This window comes from Hippocampus bargibanti, linkage group LG04 (assembly GCF_051943395.1).
Source record: "Hippocampus bargibanti isolate YZ-2025 linkage group LG04, ASM5194339v1, whole genome shotgun sequence".
Classification (NCBI taxonomy): Eukaryota; Metazoa; Chordata; class Actinopteri; order Syngnathiformes; family Syngnathidae; genus Hippocampus; species Hippocampus bargibanti.
In genome coordinates this window covers 33,260,556-33,282,031 of record NC_142737.1, presented here as the reverse complement: position 1 = coordinate 33,282,031, position 21,476 = coordinate 33,260,556, and the positions used below count along the sequence as shown (strand labels likewise).

The 21,476-nt window shown below is 42.4% G+C and overlaps 2 protein-coding genes across 4 annotated transcripts in view; one reads left to right on the top strand and one right to left on the bottom strand.

The window, feature by feature from the left end:
- The window catches only part of LOC148899815 (uncharacterized), a 121,504-nt gene that overhangs the window by 55,842 nt on the left and 44,186 nt on the right, over positions 1-21,476 (top strand). The gene's annotated exons all lie outside the window — the stretch shown is intronic.
- Positions 3,380-20,870, bottom strand: LOC148899818 (uncharacterized). Of its 3 annotated transcripts, none has more exons than XM_088995243.1 (4): positions 20,442-20,870; positions 19,427-19,540; positions 19,176-19,346; positions 3,380-6,533 (listed from the first exon to the last, which is right to left on the bottom strand). In XM_088995243.1, exons 1-4 carry the CDS (start codon positions 20,566-20,568, stop codon positions 5,167-5,169), a joined length of 1,779 nt encoding a protein of 592 aa, XP_088851369.1. In that variant the 5' UTR covers positions 20,569-20,870; the 3' UTR covers positions 3,380-5,166. The 3 variants fall into 3 exon arrangements, 2 of the variants coding, with proteins under 2 accessions (XP_088851369.1, XP_088851370.1); XM_088995244.1 differs by lacking the exon at positions 3,380-6,533 and adding an exon at positions 6,629-6,683 and having other exon boundaries at positions 20,442-20,575; XR_016114800.1 differs by lacking the exons at positions 3,380-6,533; positions 19,427-19,540; positions 20,442-20,870 and adding exons at positions 6,629-6,683; positions 19,634-20,428.

Sequence of the window (21,476 nt, the reverse complement as noted above, 5' to 3'; positions counted from 1 at the left end):
GTGTATGAGCGGTCATTCTCGCATATACCAGTAGATAGGAGTCGTGTAGCACGAAAGGGCTATTTAGGGGAACCAAATCCTGTCAGAGGTCAATTTCATGTGAAAGTGAGACATGAATCTCAGACTGCTAATTTACCACTGGTAGTTGTGGGGGTTAATGGGCCATCACTCTGTGGACGAGAGTGGCTAGATAAAATAAAACTGGGAAACGATCAAAACAGTCACAAAAACCAAAAGGCTGTGATCTCCAAGACCAGAGTCAATCCCAGAAATACTCGCAAAACATGATGTTTTCAAAGATGAGTTAGGGACACTAAAGGCCATTAAGGCATCAATATCTGTCAAACCTGATGCAATCCCTGAATTTCAAAAGGCCCGCCGTGTTTTGCCTTTTGCAATGAAAGACAAAGTTGAAAAAGAATTAGAACGTCTTGAGAAAGATGAAATCATCACTCCTGTCAAGCACAGCGAGTGGGTCGCTCCAGTAGTCCCAGTACCCAAGCGGGATGGTGTATTACGTCTATGCGGTGATTACAAAATAACAGTGAATCAAGCCATTAACACTGAGTCTTATCCACTACCACGCATCGAAGAGGTGTTAGCCACACTATGTGGTGGTAAAATATTCTCAAAAATAGATTTGGCTACAGCTTACCAACAAATTCTTCTTGACGATGACTCAAAAAAGTATACCACAATCAACCCACACAAGGGACTGTTTGTGTACAATAGACTTTGTTTTGGTACTAATTCTGCTGTCAGTATTTTTCAGAGAATAATGGAAAATCTAATGAGCGATCTCAATGTAGTAGTATACTCGGATGACTTACATGTTATGGGCCGAGATGAATCTGAGCACCTAACAAACCTTGACAGTGTTCTTCAGCGACTGAAAGAAAATGGTCTAAGAGTGAAGAAGACCAAATGGATTGGATTTGCCTTTATTAGTCTCGCAGTGGAGAAATTTACATTTCACAGCAGCAAAGTTATGAAAGAAACGAAAGTAGAAAAGCAAAACATAGGAGCTGCTGGAAAGGCAGCCACTCTCGCGGCGCCGTCTTGAAGTCAAAAGAACACAAAAAAACTAAATAACATAACATGACATTCTTAAGCACCTTCTGTACCCTCTTTGTTACATAAAGCAGTTCCAGATGAAAGAGAGGATCAAAGCGTCTCTTCACCAGTGGATCAGGGGCATCATGGTGGAATGTGCACGTCGACTACAAGCTAAATGTTGAAAGCAAACACGCAGCTGTAGCATCTATTGACGAAACGAGATTGTCTCACATCTCCTGTCCCTCATAAATCTGCTTCAATTCCAACCCGTGACAGTTACATATACGCATCGGCGCTCTGCGTTGACGCTCCTTCCTTCTTATCGCGGGCTCCTCAAGCCATCCAGCCGCAGACTGTCCATCAGCACCGACCTTTCCGCTGAACAAAGCGGGGCTGTGAAGATGCTGCCCATTACAGGCGCAAAAAAACACAATGGCCCCCGAGCTGTCCAGCGATGACAGTCAAATGGCACCGACATTCCTCCCATTCAAAAACAGTACTGCTGATCACAACGCCAACTGCCATCAAGATCGCCGAAAGAGCCACGTTGGTGCATCAAAGCCATTGCAAGATCGAGTGGCTAAAAACATGCTACGAATTGAAACGATTGACTACAGATTTCAAGTGTTTGTAAATGCCAGCTTGGAAGTAGATGAAATGCAAAACACCGAAATTGCAGCAATTAGACAAATGGTGCTGCAAAATAGAATGGTTTTGGACCTTTTGACAGCCCCACAAGGGGGCGTCTGTGCTATGGTGGGTGACATTTGTTGTACGTACATACCCGAAGAAGCGAATTCCATAACATGACTGATGCTTTGTCTGTTATCAGGGAACTCAGAGATGCCATGTCCAAAGATCGACGGCTTGATCACCTGTGGATTTTTGACGGCCTCTTTGGGGGCCCTTGGTATTTTTGCTCTTTGCTCAGAATGTTTATCCCTATCGCAATTGTGATTGTATTTATTTTCTTAGTCATTGGTTGTATTATTCCATGCTTAAGAGCAATGCTAATTAATATGATAACTAATTCTCAGGTGAATTACGCAAAGGTTTTGTGTCAACAAATGCGTGAGGGGGACCCTGAGTTGTAGCTAGGAATAGTACACCATGGCCAGAGTGTGGTTGCTCCAACAAAAAAGAAATGGAGAGCCGAGAAAGTTTTCCTCGTCAAAATTCAAAACTCTCACAAATGGAGAGGTTAGAATAGTATACGATGTCAATCTGTTGTTTCTAAGAAATATTTTTTATTGAATACAATAATAGATACCAAAATGTTGACAGTTCATTTAGAAATCTTATAACTTTTAGTGTCATTTTAATCATTTTATATTTGGTTTTATTGATTTTTATTACTGTGTCGGCGCACAGGCTTTCTGCTGACCCAAATACGCACAACTTCCCACGCATGCGATCTGTCGAAAAATCACTTTCCTTGCTAACGGGGAAGTCACTCAACACACGCGCTCGGACTCAGGCGGACGCCGAAGCAAACAAGTTCTACCGGTTGCCTTCTCCTCGGCCGCACCCCGCGCCGACGTGCGGCCCGACCCAGGGACCGTCTGCAACGCCGACGTGCCCAACCCACTATCTCGCCGCGCAGCAGAACAAACTGTCTCAAAAAGGCAGCGGCGCCAACCGTGAGCCCGACGCGGCAATTGCGTCTCGGCGATCCCACCCGCTCGAGCGCGGGGTTGATTGCTGTGCTAGTGAGATGCTGTCATGTTGGAAAATATTGTCGTACGCGTTTGTTAAGTAATAGTTATTTTGTATCCTCATTTTGTCCTATTTCGAGATTGTCACGTTCGGATTGACAGCTGGGAGCGGGGCCACGCCCTCCCACTTCCAATGCTGTTAATTCCTTCATCAGAACTCTAAAACGGGACGCTGTCAACTTGTATTTGCACTTTGTATTACCCTGGACCATGTATATCTTCGGTGGTCGGTCCGAGCACCCCCACACATCCCATAATCCTTTCAGAATTGTACCTTTTCTGCACCACCCTGTGTGACTTGCTTTTCGCCATTGTCGGGTTTCCCATCCCCCCCACCTGTCGTTTTTCGTATTGTTTATTTTTTTTATTATTTCCCTGGTACTCTTTTCTGGACCAGCACTTTGTGTTGTAGCTTAATAGATCATCCTGCACGGACCTCTGGCTCTGTCGCGTTGCTGGCTGTAGCGGTAGCAGCGGTAAAATTTAAAAAATAAATAAAAAAGCTGGGGCGGTCATGGCCCTAAGTACGGGTGGTCGTAACTCTCGCCGGTCGTAAATCGGATGCTACTGTCATTTTTTTTCTGTACACTCAACGATGGCACAGGGTGTGGAAAAAAAACCCTTAAAAATTAGTGACAAAAATACATTTAATAAACATAAATAAAAGTTACAAAAAAAGCAATTTCAATGTTCCCAAGGGGAAAAAAAGAATGTAAATAAATTACAATCAGCCTGATCAAGGCGGCTCGGATGAGTTTCTCACCAGTATCGGTTCTTGAGTGTCTTTTTAGGAGTCCCTTCACAGAAAAATCTTTGGCCACAAGCAGAGAAGGAAAAGGGTTTCTCACCAGTGTGGATTCTTGTGTGGCTAAATCCAGTCAATGGCTCTTCAGAGAAAATTGTTTGCTTCAAACTGGAAAAATATTTCTCAGCAGTGCGGATTATCGTGTGGCTAATTAAAATGCCCTTCTTTGAGAATCCTTTGCAACAAACTGGGCAGGCAAAAGCTTTCTCACCAGTGTGGATTCTCACGTGCAATTAAGTCAGGGGTGGGCAATAATTTTTTCCATGGGGCCACATAAGAAACATAAAATATTGTGGAGGGCCAGGCCAAAAGGCTGAACTCAATTCTGCATAATATTAATTCTATTTATTTTTTAAAAAGCAGTAAATAGCACTGTTTTGACAAGCTGGCAAGAGTATATATTAAAGTAAAGCAATGAAACTAAATACCAAATAAACTGAAAAAATGAGGTTGCCTTACAAAAATGTATTCATTCAAATTTCTCAACACAATGGTAGACAAAATATTAATATTTTTTACTATTTGTGACTCATATTAGTAAACATATTCTGTCACATTCACTTCAAAACATTACCATATACTGTTGGATAGTTGTGTAAAGGTTCTGAGCATTTTAAAGACATCACAATATTGTCTTTTTGCACCAAACATTAAGCAAGATACAACATATTGACTGTCACTGAACTGTAATTTTGAGAAAGTGTCCCAGTTCATTGTTATTTGGTGCCTTACAGTAAGTAAAATGCCTACATTTGTGGTCTAACTGCCTCATTTGGTGTTTCAATGTTCATTTTTCTTGTTCAGTGAGAGAAATCTAATCTCTGCTGGGCTTTAACAATTGCATCAAAGTCAGGCTGAATGTCTGAAATGGAGATGCGAAGCACAGCTGACAGATGATCATCAGTGAGAGAGGATCTGTACCTGGATTTTGTAAACTTCATAATTGAAAATGTTTGGTGTTCAGTTCATTCATCAGTGCAGTCACATCAACAGCAAATGCGAAATCTGCCATCCAGACCTCATCTGCAAACTCTGGGATGGCCTTGCCTTTTGTCTCACAAAACTCGTGGATTTCTGCTTTCAGATCCCAGACTCTTTCTAACACTTTGCCCAGGCTGATCCATCTCACAGAAGTGTGGTAGCCAATGTCACTATGCTCACTCTCATGCTCCTCCAGAAGTGTGACAAACTGTCTGTGATTCAGTGCCCGCGCCCTGATGAACTATTTTAGTAACAACATCAATAACATGGTTAATTTTTAGCACTAATTTGCACAACACATGTTGGTGTAAAATACAATGTAAAAATACTCATTTCTGATCAGGGTCCATTTCAGTCACTTTATCCTGCATGTGTTTTAAAAGTCTGACATTTTTCCCGGTAAAATTTGGACAACCGTCCGTGGTGACACCTGCCAGTCTGTCCCATTTCAGTCCCAACGCGTCCATACAAGCATTTACCTCAGTGAAGAGATCGCTCCCTGTCGTCATGCCTTTTAACGACCGCATTGCTGCCAGCTCCTCCGTAATCCTGAAGTCCGGCTGAAGTCTGACTTAAGTGATGCTTCCTTAAAAATCTTTGACCACATTCTTAACAGGCAAAAGGTTTCTCACTGGTGTGGGTTCTTGTATGGTTAATTAAAGAGCCCTTCTGAATGAATCCTTTGCCACAAACTGAACAGGAAAAAGGTTTCTCACCAGTGTGGGTTCTTATGTGGCGAATTAAATTGGCCTTCTTAGAGAATCCTTTGCCACAAACAGAACAGGAAAAAGGTTTCTCACCACTGTGGATTCTTGTGTGGCAAATTAATTTGGCCTTCTTAGAGAATCCTTTGCCACAATCAGAACAGGAAAAAGGTTTCTCACCAGTGTGGATTCTTGTGTGTTTATTTAAGCTTCCCTTCTCAGAGAACCCTTTGCCACACACTGAACAGGAAAAAGGTTTCTCACCACTGTGGATTCTTGTGTGGCTATTTAAAGTGCCCTTCTGAGAGAATCCTCTGCCACAAACTGAACATGAAAAAGGTTTCTCACCAGTGTGGGTTCTTGTGTGGCGAATTAAATGGCCCTTCTCAGAGAATCCTTTGCCACAAACTGAACAGGAAAATGGTTTCTCACCACTGTGGATTCTTGTGTGTTTATTTAAGCTTCCCTTCTCAGAGAACCCTTTGCCACACACTGAACAGGAAAAAGGTTTCTCACCACTGTGGATTCTTGTGTGGCTATTTAAAGTGCCCTTCTGAGAGAATCCTCTGCAACAAACTGAACAGGAAAAAGGTTTCTCACCAGTGTGGGTTCTTGTGTGGCGAATTAAATGGCCCTTCTCAGAGAATCCTTTGCCACAAACTGAACAGGAAAAAGGTTTCTCACCATTGTGGGTTCTTGTGTGGCTAATTAAATGGCCCTTCTCAGAGAATCCTTTGCCACAAATAGAACAGGAAAAAGGTTTCTCACCAGTGTGGATTATTGTGTGTTTACTTAAGCTTCCCTTCTCAGAGAATGCTTTGCCACACAATGAACAGGAAAAAGGTTTCTCACCAGTGTGGATTCTTGTGTGTTTACTTGAGCTTCCCTTCTCTGAGAATCCTTTGCCACACACTGAACAGGAAAAAGGTTTCTCACCAGTGTGGATTCTTGTGTGGATAATCAAAGAGTGCTTCTGAGTGAATCCTTTGCCACAAACTGAACAAAAAAAAAAATTCTCACCAGTATGGGTTCTCGAGTGCTTTTTCAAATGACTCTGATCACTAAACATTTTGCCACACAGAGAAGATTTGCAGGATTTGTTGCCTGTGTGACATGTAAAATCACCGTCAGACTCTTCATCTTGACCATCATCATTTGATAATCTCTTGTCATCATTTTTGGTGCAAGGGTGCTCGGGCTCCTTTCTTTTAATGTCGCAGGCTTCCTCTTCTTCCTTCTTCAGCCGCGCACGACAAGCATCTTCCCTGACGTCTGCATCACACAAAAAGACAGACACATGCAATTATGATGAAAGTTACTCAGAGATAAATGAGTTCAGATTACCACTCGAAATGTGACATGAACAGCATCACATTTGTGGTGGATTTCACAGCCGCGCACGACAAGCATCTTCCCTGACGTCTGCATCACACAAAAAGACAGACACATGCAATTATGATGAAAGTTACTCAGAGATAAATGAGTTCAAATTACCACTCGAAATGTGACATGAACAGCATCACATTTGTGGTGGATTTCAAAAGACTGACGTTGGCGTAGAAAAAGTGCTGATTTTTGCAGCTTTTTTCGTGCAAACACAATCTCATTCTCTTTATCTCTCTCAGCGCGCACACTTCCTTCCCCCAGCCACACACACTCTCATACACAGCTTTTACCACCCGCGTGCGTTCTTAGCCGGAGGGCTTCACACCCGTATGCATCTAAAGCTTTTTTTGTCCTCGTATGTCTCGAACTGTTCAAACAAGCAGACGGTGAGCATGTAATTTTTTTTGCGTGTGTGAGTTCTCATGCATCTTTTGGGCGAATTTCTTGGTGCACATGGTGCAACCAATGAGATTCTGAAAGGCGGTTGGAAATTAAACATATTGTTATTCTCTACTGTGTGCTTGTTGGAATAAAACTGTATATCATGTACTCACATTATATTCGTAAACTAGTTTGCTTTGTATTATCCAAGTTACTATCACACGCACATAGATCACATATTTTTGTTCTGACTCTCACCACCAGTTTAGTCTCCTCCAAGTGCAGCCATGTTACACCCTACTGCACCAAATGTGCCTTTTACTAGATCACTGGGCACTGTAGATAAAACATGTTCTCTCCGGGAGTCTCATCCACAGAAGATACACCTCTACCTGAAGATCTTTGTCCTCTCATTGAATTACCAAATCCCAGAGCAGGTCAAAAAGGTGAAGATTTGACGATTAGGGTCTTTAGGACCTGGACAAAAGATGACATCAAGAAGGCCCTTGAGGGTATACCCTCCCCCAAAGAGGACATAGATGAATGTGTGACTCAAATGGATAATCTAAAATAATCCTACCATCTGAATGGAACGGAAGTTCAACAGGTCTGGATGACCCTCTTGGGACCTGACTGGTTTCATGTGAAACGGGGATACACTCCAGCTGATGATGATGGTAGACCATTTGCTCCACATTCTATGGCATTACGCCATCAACTAGAACCACTCATAGAAAGAGTGATTGCTAGATTCCGCAAAAAGGCAAACTACACTGAGATAGGTAGGTGCAAAAAGAAACCAGACGAATCCTTTGAGGATTATCGTACTAGGTTAGAAAAAGTGTTCAGGGCAAACAGTGGGTTACCTTATAGTGACGAAGAGACAGGCCCCTACAAACAACAACTAAAAAATGCCTTACATGCAGGTACCAAAACTGAGATCAGTCGGTGGGGAGCTGAAGGGTCCTGAGCTGACTCATATATAGTTTCATTTTTGCTTCTCACAATGATTGTTTTGTATTTGAGTCGAAACACCTGGGTACACTGATTGTTTTGTATTCGCCTTTTTGCTTCTCACAGTGTTGAGTCGAAACACCTGGGTACACTGATTGCTTTGTATTCACACTCATATATGTTTTGTATGTTCTTGCATGAACTGCTCATGTCCTGACAATATATCATACACAACATGTTGTTCTGGAGCATCTGGTCTCAAGGCTGAGGGAGGGGGGAGAAATGACTCATCTCTAGCAGAGACAAACTGGCCACTTGTTTTCCGCGTGAGTTGGGTCTATAAGATGGGGGGTTCCTCAATACCGGTTAGAGTCTGCTGTGAACTGTGCACGAGTGTCCAGCTTTGGGTTTTCCAGACCAGATTACTCTACCGGGGTGTATTTGCCGGCTCTCCGCCCTCTGTCAACGGTAAGGTATACTATTCTGGATCTTAACCGCGATGTTGGAGTCTTTACGTGGGGGCATGAAGGTGACAGTTTGTGTCTGGCGTAATTACTCATGAGGGGAAACATTGTAAATTGTTGTGTTTTTGTAAATTGTTGTGTTTTATTCTGTAAATTACTGTGTGTTTTATTAATATATATATATAGTCGTTATTTGTGGTCATTTCTCTGCTGCGAAGGAGAGACTCAGTGTGAGAAATGTTTAAGAGAAAAGAAAATACTCCCGCCACGGAGAGCAGAGTTGTTCCCGGGTGAGGGGAAGTGCCGTGGAAAAGGGCAGCTGATAAGTTGTTGCAAGCCAGGAGCTCCGGTCCTGAGACATGGGTCAAAAAGACCGCTGATGTTCATGCAACGGCGTGGAAAACGGCACCTGATAAGTTGTTGCAAGCCGGGAGTTCCAGTCCTGAGACATGGGTCGAAAAGACCGCTGGTGTCCATGATTTGACTCAGGTTTTGTTTGGGGTAGTGGTAAAACAAAAAGCTCCACTTGGAGGAGCTGTTAAGTGCATGTGGGCATGCGCACAGGGATGGAAAATTCAGACAGATAAAGTTAAAATAGGGAATCAGATGTTACAAACCAAAATAACATTGCAGGAGTGCAAAAAAGATAATTTACAGCGGATGTGTGAGAAGGTTGTTGCCAGCACTAGGCATGTTACTCGAGAAGGCTATTGCTAGCACGAGGCATGTTGCGCAAGCAGAGGAAAAATCTCAGGGATGAAGTGAAAATACACAAGGACTGATCACCCTTGTGTCTGTGTGACTGTGTGCGCCTGTGTGAGCTTGACTGTCTGTAAGTGAAGTGCCAGCTGTTTTCGGCCGTGAGTGCGTCTGAGTGTGATTGGAATTGCGATAACGTGTCGTAATTCATGTAATATACAGTGGGACTCAAACAGCAGACTTTTGTGGATGCAGTATGCAAGTTCTCCTCACCCGATCGGGGGTGGAAGAAGGAGAAACCACAAATGTAAATTTGAATTGCTGTCTTACTGAACGAACCCAGTTATAGAGTCCGCCCTATGCGTTGAAGAACTGGGCCAAATTCATAGAAGCAATAAAAGGGGGGAAAAGGGTAGCGCGATGCGCGTTTCGAGCCACAGCTCTCAGGCAGTATTTAGGGGCGCCCCGAATGTATAAAAGTTGACAACACACTTGTTTCTGACGGACGAAGTGTTGGAAATGTGGTCAGTCCTACTCGGACATTCAAAATCAAACTGCCTTTGATCCGAGGTGGCGAAATAACGTTGATTAAAAGAGTTGAATAACCTTAGTCTGAAAGAAATGCTGGCTGAATTAAAACGTTATTAAAATATAACGATTGGGCAAATTTAGCATATTATGGCCGTATGGTTGTAAGCAAGAGAAGTGCCAGAAGGCAAGAAAATTGCCAAAATTATTTTGACACAGACACGGACCGCATTTTCGTACAGAGGGAAATGCGGGTTGGGCCCGGAAAAGTCCCCAAAGTATCGGCTTTTGGATTTCAGAGGGTAACGTGAGTTAGAATTGTATATTTTATATCAGGAAAAGAGAGAGACAAAAATCATATTTGTGATGGATGGCATTCTATTGGAATGCGTGTTGTGTGGAATTGTGATCGATAATGATACATGGAGAAGGATCATGATAGTTCGAGAAAATATGGTCTAAAATGAAGTAAACAATAATTATTTTTTGGGTATGCAGGAAGGCATGTTATTTGAGTTTTGCCCGTTTAATTTGGAATGTTTTTGTGTATTGTGGGTTTTTCGCTGCCTCGGTTCGGGACCTAATAAAAAAAAGAGGGGGCCAATGACTATAATTCATCATTGCCTCAGTGGGAAGAAATGTGAGGACGGGATGCTTTGATAAAGTGAAAGTGTAAAAACAATGATGTTTTGAGGTTTGAATTAATTTGTTGGATTTGAAAATGTAAGGATGGGATGCTTTGGTAAAGTGTAAAAACAATGATGTTTTGAGGAAAATTGATGATGTGAAAACTGCCATTGAAACGTGTGATTAATGTCAACATCAGAAGATTGAGGGTTCAATTTGTTGGGGGAAAAAAACCCAGATTTGTCGATATAGACCAGGGATGTCAAACATACGGCGCGCGGGCAAGAATCGGCCCCCAAGTGGGTTGGATCAGGCCCGCTGGATAATTTAGAAGTCGGAAAAATGCATGAACAACATGGAAGGTGCCATTCAAGGAAACATAGATAAGGAGTGTAGAATTTGCAAAAAAGTTTCGGTATCCGGACCACTTGACATTTACCGAGGCCATATGTGGCCCACGATGTGAAATGAGTTTGACACCCCTGATATAGATCGACATTGTTCAAGTACAGAGAGACTAAATGGGTCAATGTGCCCATGCATAAATGTTATGGTAGAGAAAACTAATCATGTGTTTTGTTTTTCAGTATGATTCATATCTGTGTTCACAGCCTGGTGACAAGCGCCAGGGCATGGCTGTTGAGGCTGCTGGCGGAAGGGGCCCGAGGAACATCGAACCATGGGGTTCCGCCCGGGCCATGTCGGCATGCGGCCCGAGGAATGCCCACCCTTGGGTGACACCCGTGGAAGGAGCTCCTCGCTTGCCTCGCGGGATGGAGGAGCAGCACCAATGATCACACGCAGGGCGACTTCCGCTGTCCCGCGGGGTCTCCCTGTCATACCACGAACATCACTTCAGAATGCGACATCTACGGAGGACAACACAATTGGTCCATAATCTTGGGGGCGGGATGCAACACTACTGTTGCGGCTAAAGTAGCCCTCTGTCGATCCTTTCGCGTCAAATGGAACTGTACCATGTTCATCCACCAATGGGACACAATGGACGGTGACGACAAGTGACACTGACATCTGGATTTCGAACACAACTGAGGTCACAGGACGACCACCGACCTTTTGGGTCATTTTGATAGTACCACAACATCAGCGGGTGACACACCCAACGCTAACGCCAATAGTGACATCATGCACACACATGGCCCACCAAATGACACATAACGAGGTTCACTGGGAGATAAGGTTACCATTGATACCAAGTTGCAAGCCACGAAGGAACAAGCGTGCGTGGTATGATACATTGTGAGGGGGAACAGGAACTTTGTTAGGAGTATCCAACACCATTGATGGAGAAGTCCATGTTATCATCCACAGGTCAGGCGACAGCTCATGGGTTCAGCAGGGTGGCGCAATGGATGCCCAAAACAGTAGAAACACAGAAAGGGGAAGCTCATGTAATGAACACATTTTTGGGTTGGAACATTGGTATGTGGGATGCAACATCAGAGGTTTCTCACAATGTTACAAGGGTGTTGAATAATACCAAATGTACCTTGCAAATGCTTAATGTTAAAGTTCAACAAGAACATCTGTTGAGAATATTGAAACACACTGTCAAGGAATGTGGTTGGAAGTAAACGTAACCCGATCCACGACCATATACAGATATCGGATTTTGCCATTAATAGTGGGAAACCATTATTTTTTTTGAAGACGCAGGGAGACTGGTTTAGTCCAGAGGCTAATTTGACTTATGATTTGGAAGGTTGTGACATAATGGACAAAGGGACTGCATGCTTACAAACACAAATATATCGAGACCCATGTTTTACGAATGACACGGCACTCTGTGATTGGAATGTGAAGAAACCTGAGGACTTGCTATATCAGATAGGGCCATAGAAATAGATAGGTTTAGTAGAAGTGGCGTAGAGACGAGGTTGATTGCAAACCCGGAAGTGACGGCACGAGTTGTAGCGGCCATAGTAACGTGGGTTGGCATAGAAATAGGATAGTTTTGAGCGTATTTAGGTCTATTTAACGTATGGATGCTGTAAAAAGGAACAACAGTTGGGGGCCGCAATGTTTCGCTTACGGATGCTTCAACTACAAGCTGAAAAACAAAGGAATTTCGTTCTTCAAGTGAGTGAAAATGAAATTTCTATTAAAAAAAATAAATAAATAATTCGTTTTGCGATGTTTTCAGCGACTAATTTTCGTCCTGTTTTCGATCTTCGACCGTGTATAAGTACGTTTTAGCTCAGGGGTGGGCAAACTTTTTGACTCGCGGGCCGCATTGGGTTCTAAAATTTGACAGAGGGGCCGGGCCAGGAGCAAGTTATGTCCATAATTTATAAAATCACTTCAAATGACTTCGACTGAGCGTATTTTACAAAGATTCCGTGTTTTTGAGGCAAACGGGCGGGGGTGAATGTCGTACCCAAAAATGGCCACCACTGTTGTGAGGAATGAATCAGCCCGTTTCCACAGGCTGATAAATCCACAGCATATAGCTATAGTTTACGTTTTAAGACTTGCGCTGAATATTCATGAAGTCTTGTTTTCGAGTTGATGATGATCTCCATGTGACGTCACGTTTGCTCCGCCCCTGACTGAGAAAGCGACATACAATGCATTTTGGGTACTTTGTTTGGTCTGAAAACTTCGTGTTGATGGCAAAATTAGAAGGAAAACACATAACGCGATGGTGAATCGTTGTGTGTTGCACCAAGACAACTATTTGATATTCGCTGACACAAATTCCCAGCTGACAAATCAGCCCATTTCCAACGGAGCTTGGGCGCAATCTTCTGCATTTTCTGGGTGCTACATTGCTGTCATTGGCGGTTGTCCTTTAAATGTAGTGTGTACAAACCTCATAGCACAGTAAGAACACTACAACCCAATTTATTAACTGTCTTTCAAATGTGAAAAATATCCCTGATCAGTTAATAAATTTGTCCCAAGGAATATGGCGTTTACATACTATTTCGCAGATACTTGGAGGAGGAAAGGGAAATAGATTAAAATAACATATGCAATGTGATTTATCAATATTGCGTCTGTTTTTAATAAGTTTCCATCGAAGGGGCAAAGTTAAAGAAATCAACATTTATTGAAAAATGGAATCACTTTCAACATTCAAAACATATTATTACACAACGAAATATTCAGGCTCAATAATACCTACTTGTGTTAAATTCCGCCAAATCATAGATGGTTTGTCCTGACCGCGCGCTCAACAAACTCTCCACTGACGCCCTCACGCACAAACAATACACGTGTACCGTCGCCGAGCACACAGACATACGCTACCTGCAGTTGAAATTTGCATACTCGGCACGGCAGCCAATCAGAAGCCTGCTTCTTTCTTCCGGACTTTCGCAAGCGTTATAAAGTCGTGCAATTGCATGTCGTTTTCCAAAATAGATGCACAGAACCTCAGCCCAGAAGAAAGATTCAAAAGAAGCTAACAACATATGTGACGCTAGAAAACGTAAATTTACATTAAACCGTGACTGTAAAGTGTACGTGAGACTTATGAAAGGGGCTTAGTGGCTAGTAGGAAGCAATGCAAATGTTGCATTGTGCACCACAATGACAGTCGACTACTGCAGCAAAATCTACAGTCATGCACATTTCCCGTAAATTAAGCAAGGTAGCATTTGTAGTAAGTACATTCTTGATTTTAAAAAAACTTTATACTTTGGGACAATGTTTTTTAATGTGATTTCTTGTCTCATTGTGCTTCAAGTTGTGAAAAATGGGCCAGGCAACTTTTCAGTTATCTGCCCTGTTGTTCGCTCACTTTTTGTCATGAGTTTTAGACACTCTTTGTACTATAATTTGGGCAAGTTCGGCGGGCCGGATTAAAAAGCCTAACGGGCCGTATGTGGCCCGCGGGCCGTAGTTTGCCCATGTCTGTTCTAGCTGTTCTTCATTAGTATGAAATTGAATTGGCTCTGCCTCCTCAAGCATGTAACTAATTCGACACTAAATTTGAACTGCAGGGGTGTGCGTTTCACTAAACATTGCTAATTTAGCAATATTGCTAATATATTGCTAAGTTCATTGTTAACGCTAAAAATGCGTCTCACTAAACATCATTTCGCAATATTGTTAACGCTTAGCAATATTGCTAAATAGCAAAGTTTAGTGAAACGCGCCCCAGGTTAGCCGACTCTGCTCATACAACATACTAATAATTACACCTTTTTGATCCGTTGTAGATTTCACACATGTATACACTATACACAGTGTTACCCAATCCTCTACAATTTCTGATTTAGTCCAATTCCGATCACCAATTAAGTATGATCATTGTTTATGAATGTTATTTTTTTCACGTTTGAAGATTGGTTACAATCACACTCAAAAGATAATTATACTATGTATTTGAATTTTCAATCTTAAAGAGCTGTTATTTCTATTATTCATAACATGTTTAGACTCTGAATAAATATACATCAATAGTGGTGTATTTAATTGCAATTGTATGTTTTGGATTATAAAAAAATTATCATCCAAAGCATATCTGAACTTGAAAGTTGAGGTTTTTGGACTCGTCCGACTTCACATAGCGCCGAAAGACGACGTGAGAGTGAAGTAGTTGTCTTCTAAAACATAGTTAGCCACAAAGTATTAGAATTTCGTTGAATACCGGAAGAAAATCGACGAAAAACGAGCAAAAATTATTCATATAGTACGGAACTGTGTCAGAGGCTACAACTTGTGACGTCATCAGCGACGTCACGACCTGGTGACCGCGGGGCGCAATGCAATTGGCTCCTTTGGGCACTTCTACTAAACCTATCTATTTCTATGGATAGGGTCCCACTCTATTTGTGTCGCAACAGTGAACCCACATCCCCAGCTGCCAACGACACCGTTTTCCGAATGTTTATGGGCCGTGCATCTGTTTACCTGGCACAATCAATCGTTTCGATTGACAAATTTCAGTTAGACGCACAGGCTGTCTACTGTGCAATGGCAAGCCCTGTCGCTGCCTTGGCAAGTGGATCTGGCACGCTTCAGCAGCGCACTGAACCGTTCGGAGACACTTAAGCATCTTGTGAAAGCTCATTTGACAGATGTGTCCAGGTTGCAGGTGTCCAACATGATCACCCGGGAAAAGGTGGTACATGCCGCCAGAACAATTGAGCAATCTTCAGCACATCATTGGTGGGATATATTTACAGGAATGTCGGTAACAGCACGACAACACTTAGTCCCTCCATTATTGGTTTTTATTATATGCTTGGTTTTAAAGACTTTGGTTAATTTCTGCATGTTTGACATATTAGATTATATGTTTGGTTTTAATGACTTTGGTTAATTTTTGCATGTTTTGGCATATTAGATGCACCCGAGCTATTTTGTCGCGACAAATTTATCACGCAGTTTTTTGAATAATGAAAATAGAATTATACCACGATTTGGGGCCGTTTGGGAGAGATATAACAACGATGATTGTGATGTGTTATTGGGCATATGTTACGCATGACATAGAGGTATTGTTGCACCAGGGAGATGCTTATGTTGAATGGATGTTTGAGAATGAAGATGAGTTACCTGAACGATTTATCAATTAATTGGTGGTGTCAGCTCAGGCCACAGGGTGGAATGAAGGAAGAAAAAATGGCTATTGGTGTCCTGAGCTGACTCATATATAGTTTCATTTTTTGTTTTTCACATTGATTGTTTTGTATTCGCTTTTTTGCTTCTCACAGTGATTGTTTTGTATCTGAGTCGAAACACCTGGGTACACTGATTGTTTTGTATTCGCTCTTTTGCTTCTCACATTGATTGTTTTGTATTCGCCTTTTTGTTTTTATGAGTCGAAACACCTGGGTCGGTTACACTGGCACAATCGGTCACACTGACCAAATTTGTTTTGGTTTTGGAAACTGCAGGTTCTCACACGCCTTTGTGTGCCTGCCAAAAATTGCTCGTTAGTCCGGGGCTGAGGGAAAGGAGGAGGAATGACTTATCTCCTGCGTGGACAGGCTGGCCACCTGTCTTAGCAAAGAGTGGGTCTATAAGATGGGGTTTTCCTCAACATTAGTTAGAGTCTGCTCTGAACTGTGCACGAGTGTCCAGCTTTGGGTTTTCCAGTCCAGATTACTCTACCGGGGTGTATTTGCCGGCTCTCCGCCCTCTGTCAACGGTAAGGTATACTATTCTGGATCTTAACTGTGATGTTGGAGTCTTTACGTGGGGGCATAGAGGTGACAGTTTGTGTCTAGCGTAACTACTCATGATCGGGAAATGCTGTAAATTGCTGTGTGTTTTATCAATAAATACATACAGTAAAGTCTCGTTATATCGATATCGGATATATCGATAGTCCCGGTTATATCGATACTATTTCTATGCACGCACGGAGAAAATTACATGCAAACAGGGTCGGATATATCGATAGTCCCGGTTATATCGATATTTTTTCGGACTCCCTTGAATATCGATATAACGAGACTTTACTGTATTTTTATATATATACAGTCGTTATTTGTGGTCATTTCTCTGCTGCGATCTCTCCGAACCTGTAACAAGGCAATTTTTCATAAAACACCAACTAAACAGAACACAATTAATGAGGAACTAGATAAAATTATCACAGAGAAAGCACAGAAAAGGGATCATTCCTCAAGATGGTGAAAGAAGAAGGCTACGTTCCTCATCAAGTTTTTAATGCTGAGGAAACCGGCCACTCCATTCCATCAAGCCATCAACGACCATCACAAAGGTCAATAAAACAACTTTATTATACAGTACAGTTTATTTCTTTCATTATCATACCACAGCACATTTATTATACTTAAAATAAGGTATATTTTGTGTAGTTTTAAGGCTTAGAAAATTAGAAAGTAGAAAATGATGTTTTTTGGGGACCGGGGAAGGGATTATTCTCATTTTCATGGCTTCCTATGGGAAATTATTTTTTGGCATACACACTTCGCCGTACACACTCTGTCTGGGAACCATTGGCAAACTCCGGCCCGCAGGCCACATACGGCCCATTAGGCTTTTTAATCCGGCCCGCGGAACTTGTCCAAATTATAGTAAAAACAGTGTCTGAAAGTCATGACAAAAAGTTAGAGGACAACAGGGCAGACAACTATGAAAAGCTGCCTGCCCCTATTTCACAATTTGAAACACAATAAAACGAGTAATCGCAAAAAAAAAAAACATTGCCGCATAGTATAGTTTATTTTTTAAATTAAGGCTGTACCTACCTATCTTAATTTACGGTAAATATCCGTGGCTGAAGATTTTTCTCCAGTTGACATTTGTCATCGTGGTGCACAGTGCAATGTTTGCGTTGCGTTGTCTGGTTCAAGCCACTAAGCTCCTTTCATAATTCTCAAATCCACTTTACAGTCACGGTATAATGTAAATTTACGTTTTGTAGCGTCACAAATTTTGTTAGCTACTTTTGAATCTTTCTTCTGGGCTGCGGTACTGTGTATCTATTTTGGAAAATGATATGCAAATGCACGACCTTATAACGCTTGGGAAAGTCTGAAGCATGACGCAGGCTTCTGATCGGCTGCCGTGCCGAGTATGCAAATTTCAACAACAGGTAGCCGATGTCTGTGTGTTTGGCAACCATACACGTGTACTGTTTGCGCGTGAAGGCGAGGGCGTCCGTGGCGAGTTTCTCGAGTGCGCGGCCAGGAGAATACATCCATGATTTTGCGGAGTTTAACACAAGTAGATATTACTGAGCTTGGGTGTTTCGTTGTGTAATAATATGTTTTGAATGTTGAAAGTGATTCCATTTTTGAATAAATGTTGATTTCGTTAACTTTGCACCTTCGATTGAAACTTAAATCACAGTGCATATGTTATTTTAATCTATTTACATTTCCTATTCCCAGTATCTGCGAAATAGTATGTAAATGCCATATCTTGCATATTCCTTGAGACAAAATTATTAACTGATAAGGGCTATTTTTCACGTTTGAAAGACAGTTAATAAATTGGGTTGTAGTACTCTAGTAGTCTTACTCTGCTAAGAGGTTTGCACACACTACATTTAATGCTTTAGGTTGAGTATATCCGGCCCAAACACTCCCTCCAAATGCTCCTGGCCCCGCCTCTCTGTCACATTTTAGAACCCATTGTGGCCCGTTAGTCAAAATGTTTGCCCACCCCTGACCTAGAACAATCGATGTGTCACTTCTTCGGCAAACTCAGCGCTGAAAGGGTTTTTCTCTGGTATATTGTCAAATCTCATACTTTTTTCCCCTTGTTTAAAAATTTCAAAAAAAAAAATCTCCATTTGTCTGATGCTAAAACATAGCATCCTTTTTCAGCAGTGGATCAGGGACGTCATGGTGGAATGTGCACGTCTACTACAAGTTAAATGTTGAAACCAAACACGAAGCTGTAGCATCCATTGACGAAAAGAGATATTCTCACATCTCCTGTCCCACATAAATCCGCTTTTATTCCAAGCCGCGACAGTTCCACATACATCCACAGTATATTAGGTTCGATTAGATTAGCCTTAATTAGTCTCATCTGTGCAGAAATTCACATCTCACAGCAACAAAGTTATGAAAGGCAGAAGAAAGGAAAATATAAGAAAAACAAACTACAGGAGCTGCTGCAAAGGCAGCCACTCGCCGAGCTATTTTGAAGTCAAAACAACGAAAAAAAAAACAAATTAAAAGGGTATACAACAGACGGTTGTGTCAGGAAGGGCATCAGACATCAAAGCTTGGCCAAAACAAACAAGTGGATCAAACATCTAAAGCTGGAGGACACTGATTTGCTGTGGCGACCCTTTGAAGGGAAAAGCCGCAAGGAAAAGAAGTCTGATCCGAAAACTTGCCCAGAATCGAGCTGCTAAAAATGTTCTTTGAGCCTGTGACTTCGCAGCCGCCATTTGTTTTTGAGTATGTGTCATTACCTTCACAATCGGGTGGCGGAAGTCGGTCTTTGACACTCTCCTTGGACACGCCATCTTGCTGCTGACAACTGCTGACATCGGCCTCTTCCTCTTCCTTTTTAATGTGCAGGACTTGTGGATAGTCAAAAGCGGAGCTCTCCGACTTCACGTCTCCGATTAGCTGATTCGCGTCTGAAAGAAAGAAGAGAGTGTTGTTGTGGAAGCGGGTTCGGTAAATGATACAACTTCTGGATAGAGTTGAGGTTCTTTACTAGGACTGCCGTCTTGGTTGGAGGGAGAAGGCAATTGACATGTGGGCCTCTCGTATGCTCTCATCTGAGTGACTTGCAGCAGCGCATGCTCCTTTGGTCTTTCGCCAGGCAACACTAGTCGAACAAGCAAATACGATTTGCTCATATAATTACAGTGTCCTTCTTGCGTCCATTGTTCACACGACAGTTCCAAAATGTTTCGCTTACGATCTCTGCGGAGCAATGCGTTGAGCACGAGGGCCTCTTTGTTAGCAGCTAGCAAACTCGGCTAAACTCGACCAGGTCTGGAAAGTCCAACGTACACCGAGATGACATTAATCGGACACAAACGTCAACGTAAGATGTTCTAACTGAGCAAGATAGTGGTGGGAGCTCTGATTGGGCGTTTTGAGCATGTCGCCGACAAATTCGGGAGAATTTGATCAATGGGTGTCGACCGCGTTTTGGGCTGCAGTCTCAGCTTGCATCAATTCAGCAATTGTGAAGATTCTGCATCTCGGAAATTTGTCCACGGTGAAAGCCGTTCGCCAATTTCGAAATAAAAGCATTCTAAGCCATCAGCGTGTTGGAGTGAAAAGAATGGTTAAAAAAAAAAATCAGGCAACGACGCGTTCACCCAGACAGAATAAAAACAGTCTCAGAATAGCATGAAGGAGAGACAGAAAAAGTCAATTTAAATGCTCGATCAAAAATGACAATTTTACATTATTAAATAACCCCCCCCCCTCCCCTGCAACCAGACCAGGTCGAAGGCACACAAAACCACCTCATGTATCGAACAATGGGACTGTCGTTCTGATGCGATGTGAGATTAAAAAAAACAAAAGTCCTGATGTCGCACAAGTTTCGAGACTTTTCAGTCTATAAATATGTGATGAGAGCTTTGTGCCTTTGCACTTGTGATTTCCTACGGCCATTGTATGTTACTTATTTGAGCGCGTGTGCACAAAAAACAACTCACAAAGCCTGTTCAAAAAGACGTGAAAACAAGTGAGACGAGCAGTGAAGAGCCAACCTAATCTGTGAAGAACAATTCTTGGCTGCATCCTCAAAATGGCGTCCTGCAGTTGACGTTGTCCCTTGTGCTCCTCTTTTTCTTCACAAAGGTCCTTCTCGTCTTCTGGCGTCCTTCTTGCGTCCATTGTTCACACGACAGTTCCAAAATGTTTCGCTTACGATCTCTGCGGAGCGATGCGTAGAGCACGAGGTTCTCTTTGTTAGCGGCTAGCAAACTCGGCGAAGCGAAACGAGGTCCAGAAAGTCCAACGTACACCGAGACGACCTGAATCGGACACAAGTTTCAACGAAAGATGTTCTAACCGAGTAAAATTGTGGTGGGCGCTCCAATCGGGCGTTTTGAGCCCGTCGCCGACAAATTCGGGAGAATTTGGTCAACGGGTGTCGACCACGTTTTGGACCGTAGTCTGAGCTTGCGTCAAGTCAGCAATTGTGAATACTCTGCCTCCCGGAAAGCTGTCCACAGTAAACGCCGTTCACCACCTTCAAAATAAAAGCACTTTAAACCGTCAGCGATTAGAATTTAAAATAATGTTTACAAATAATTCAGGCGACGACGCGTTCACCCAGACAGAATGAAAACGGTCTCAGAATAGCACGAAGAAGACACAGAAAAAAGTCAACATTAATGCTCAATTAGAAATGACAATTTTACATTAAATAAACCTGCCACACCCCCGAACCCAGACCATGTCGATGGCACACAAAACCGGCTCAGGTATCGAACAATGGGACTGTCATTCTGATCCGATGTTCGATTTTTAAAAAAAACCATCAAAATAAATAAAATAAAAAAGCCCTGTTTGGAAATTTGAATCGGATAATGGATGTTGGGGTGCATGTTGCAGATCATGTAATGATATGAGTACATCGTATTTGCTTGTTCGGCTAGTGATGCCTGGCTATAGACCAAAGAAGCTTGCTGCTGCAAGTCAGTCTGATGAGAGCCGACAAGAGACGCACTTGTTAATTGCCTTCTCCCTCCAACCAACACAGCCGTCAAAAGAAAGAACCTCAACTCTCTCCAGAAGTT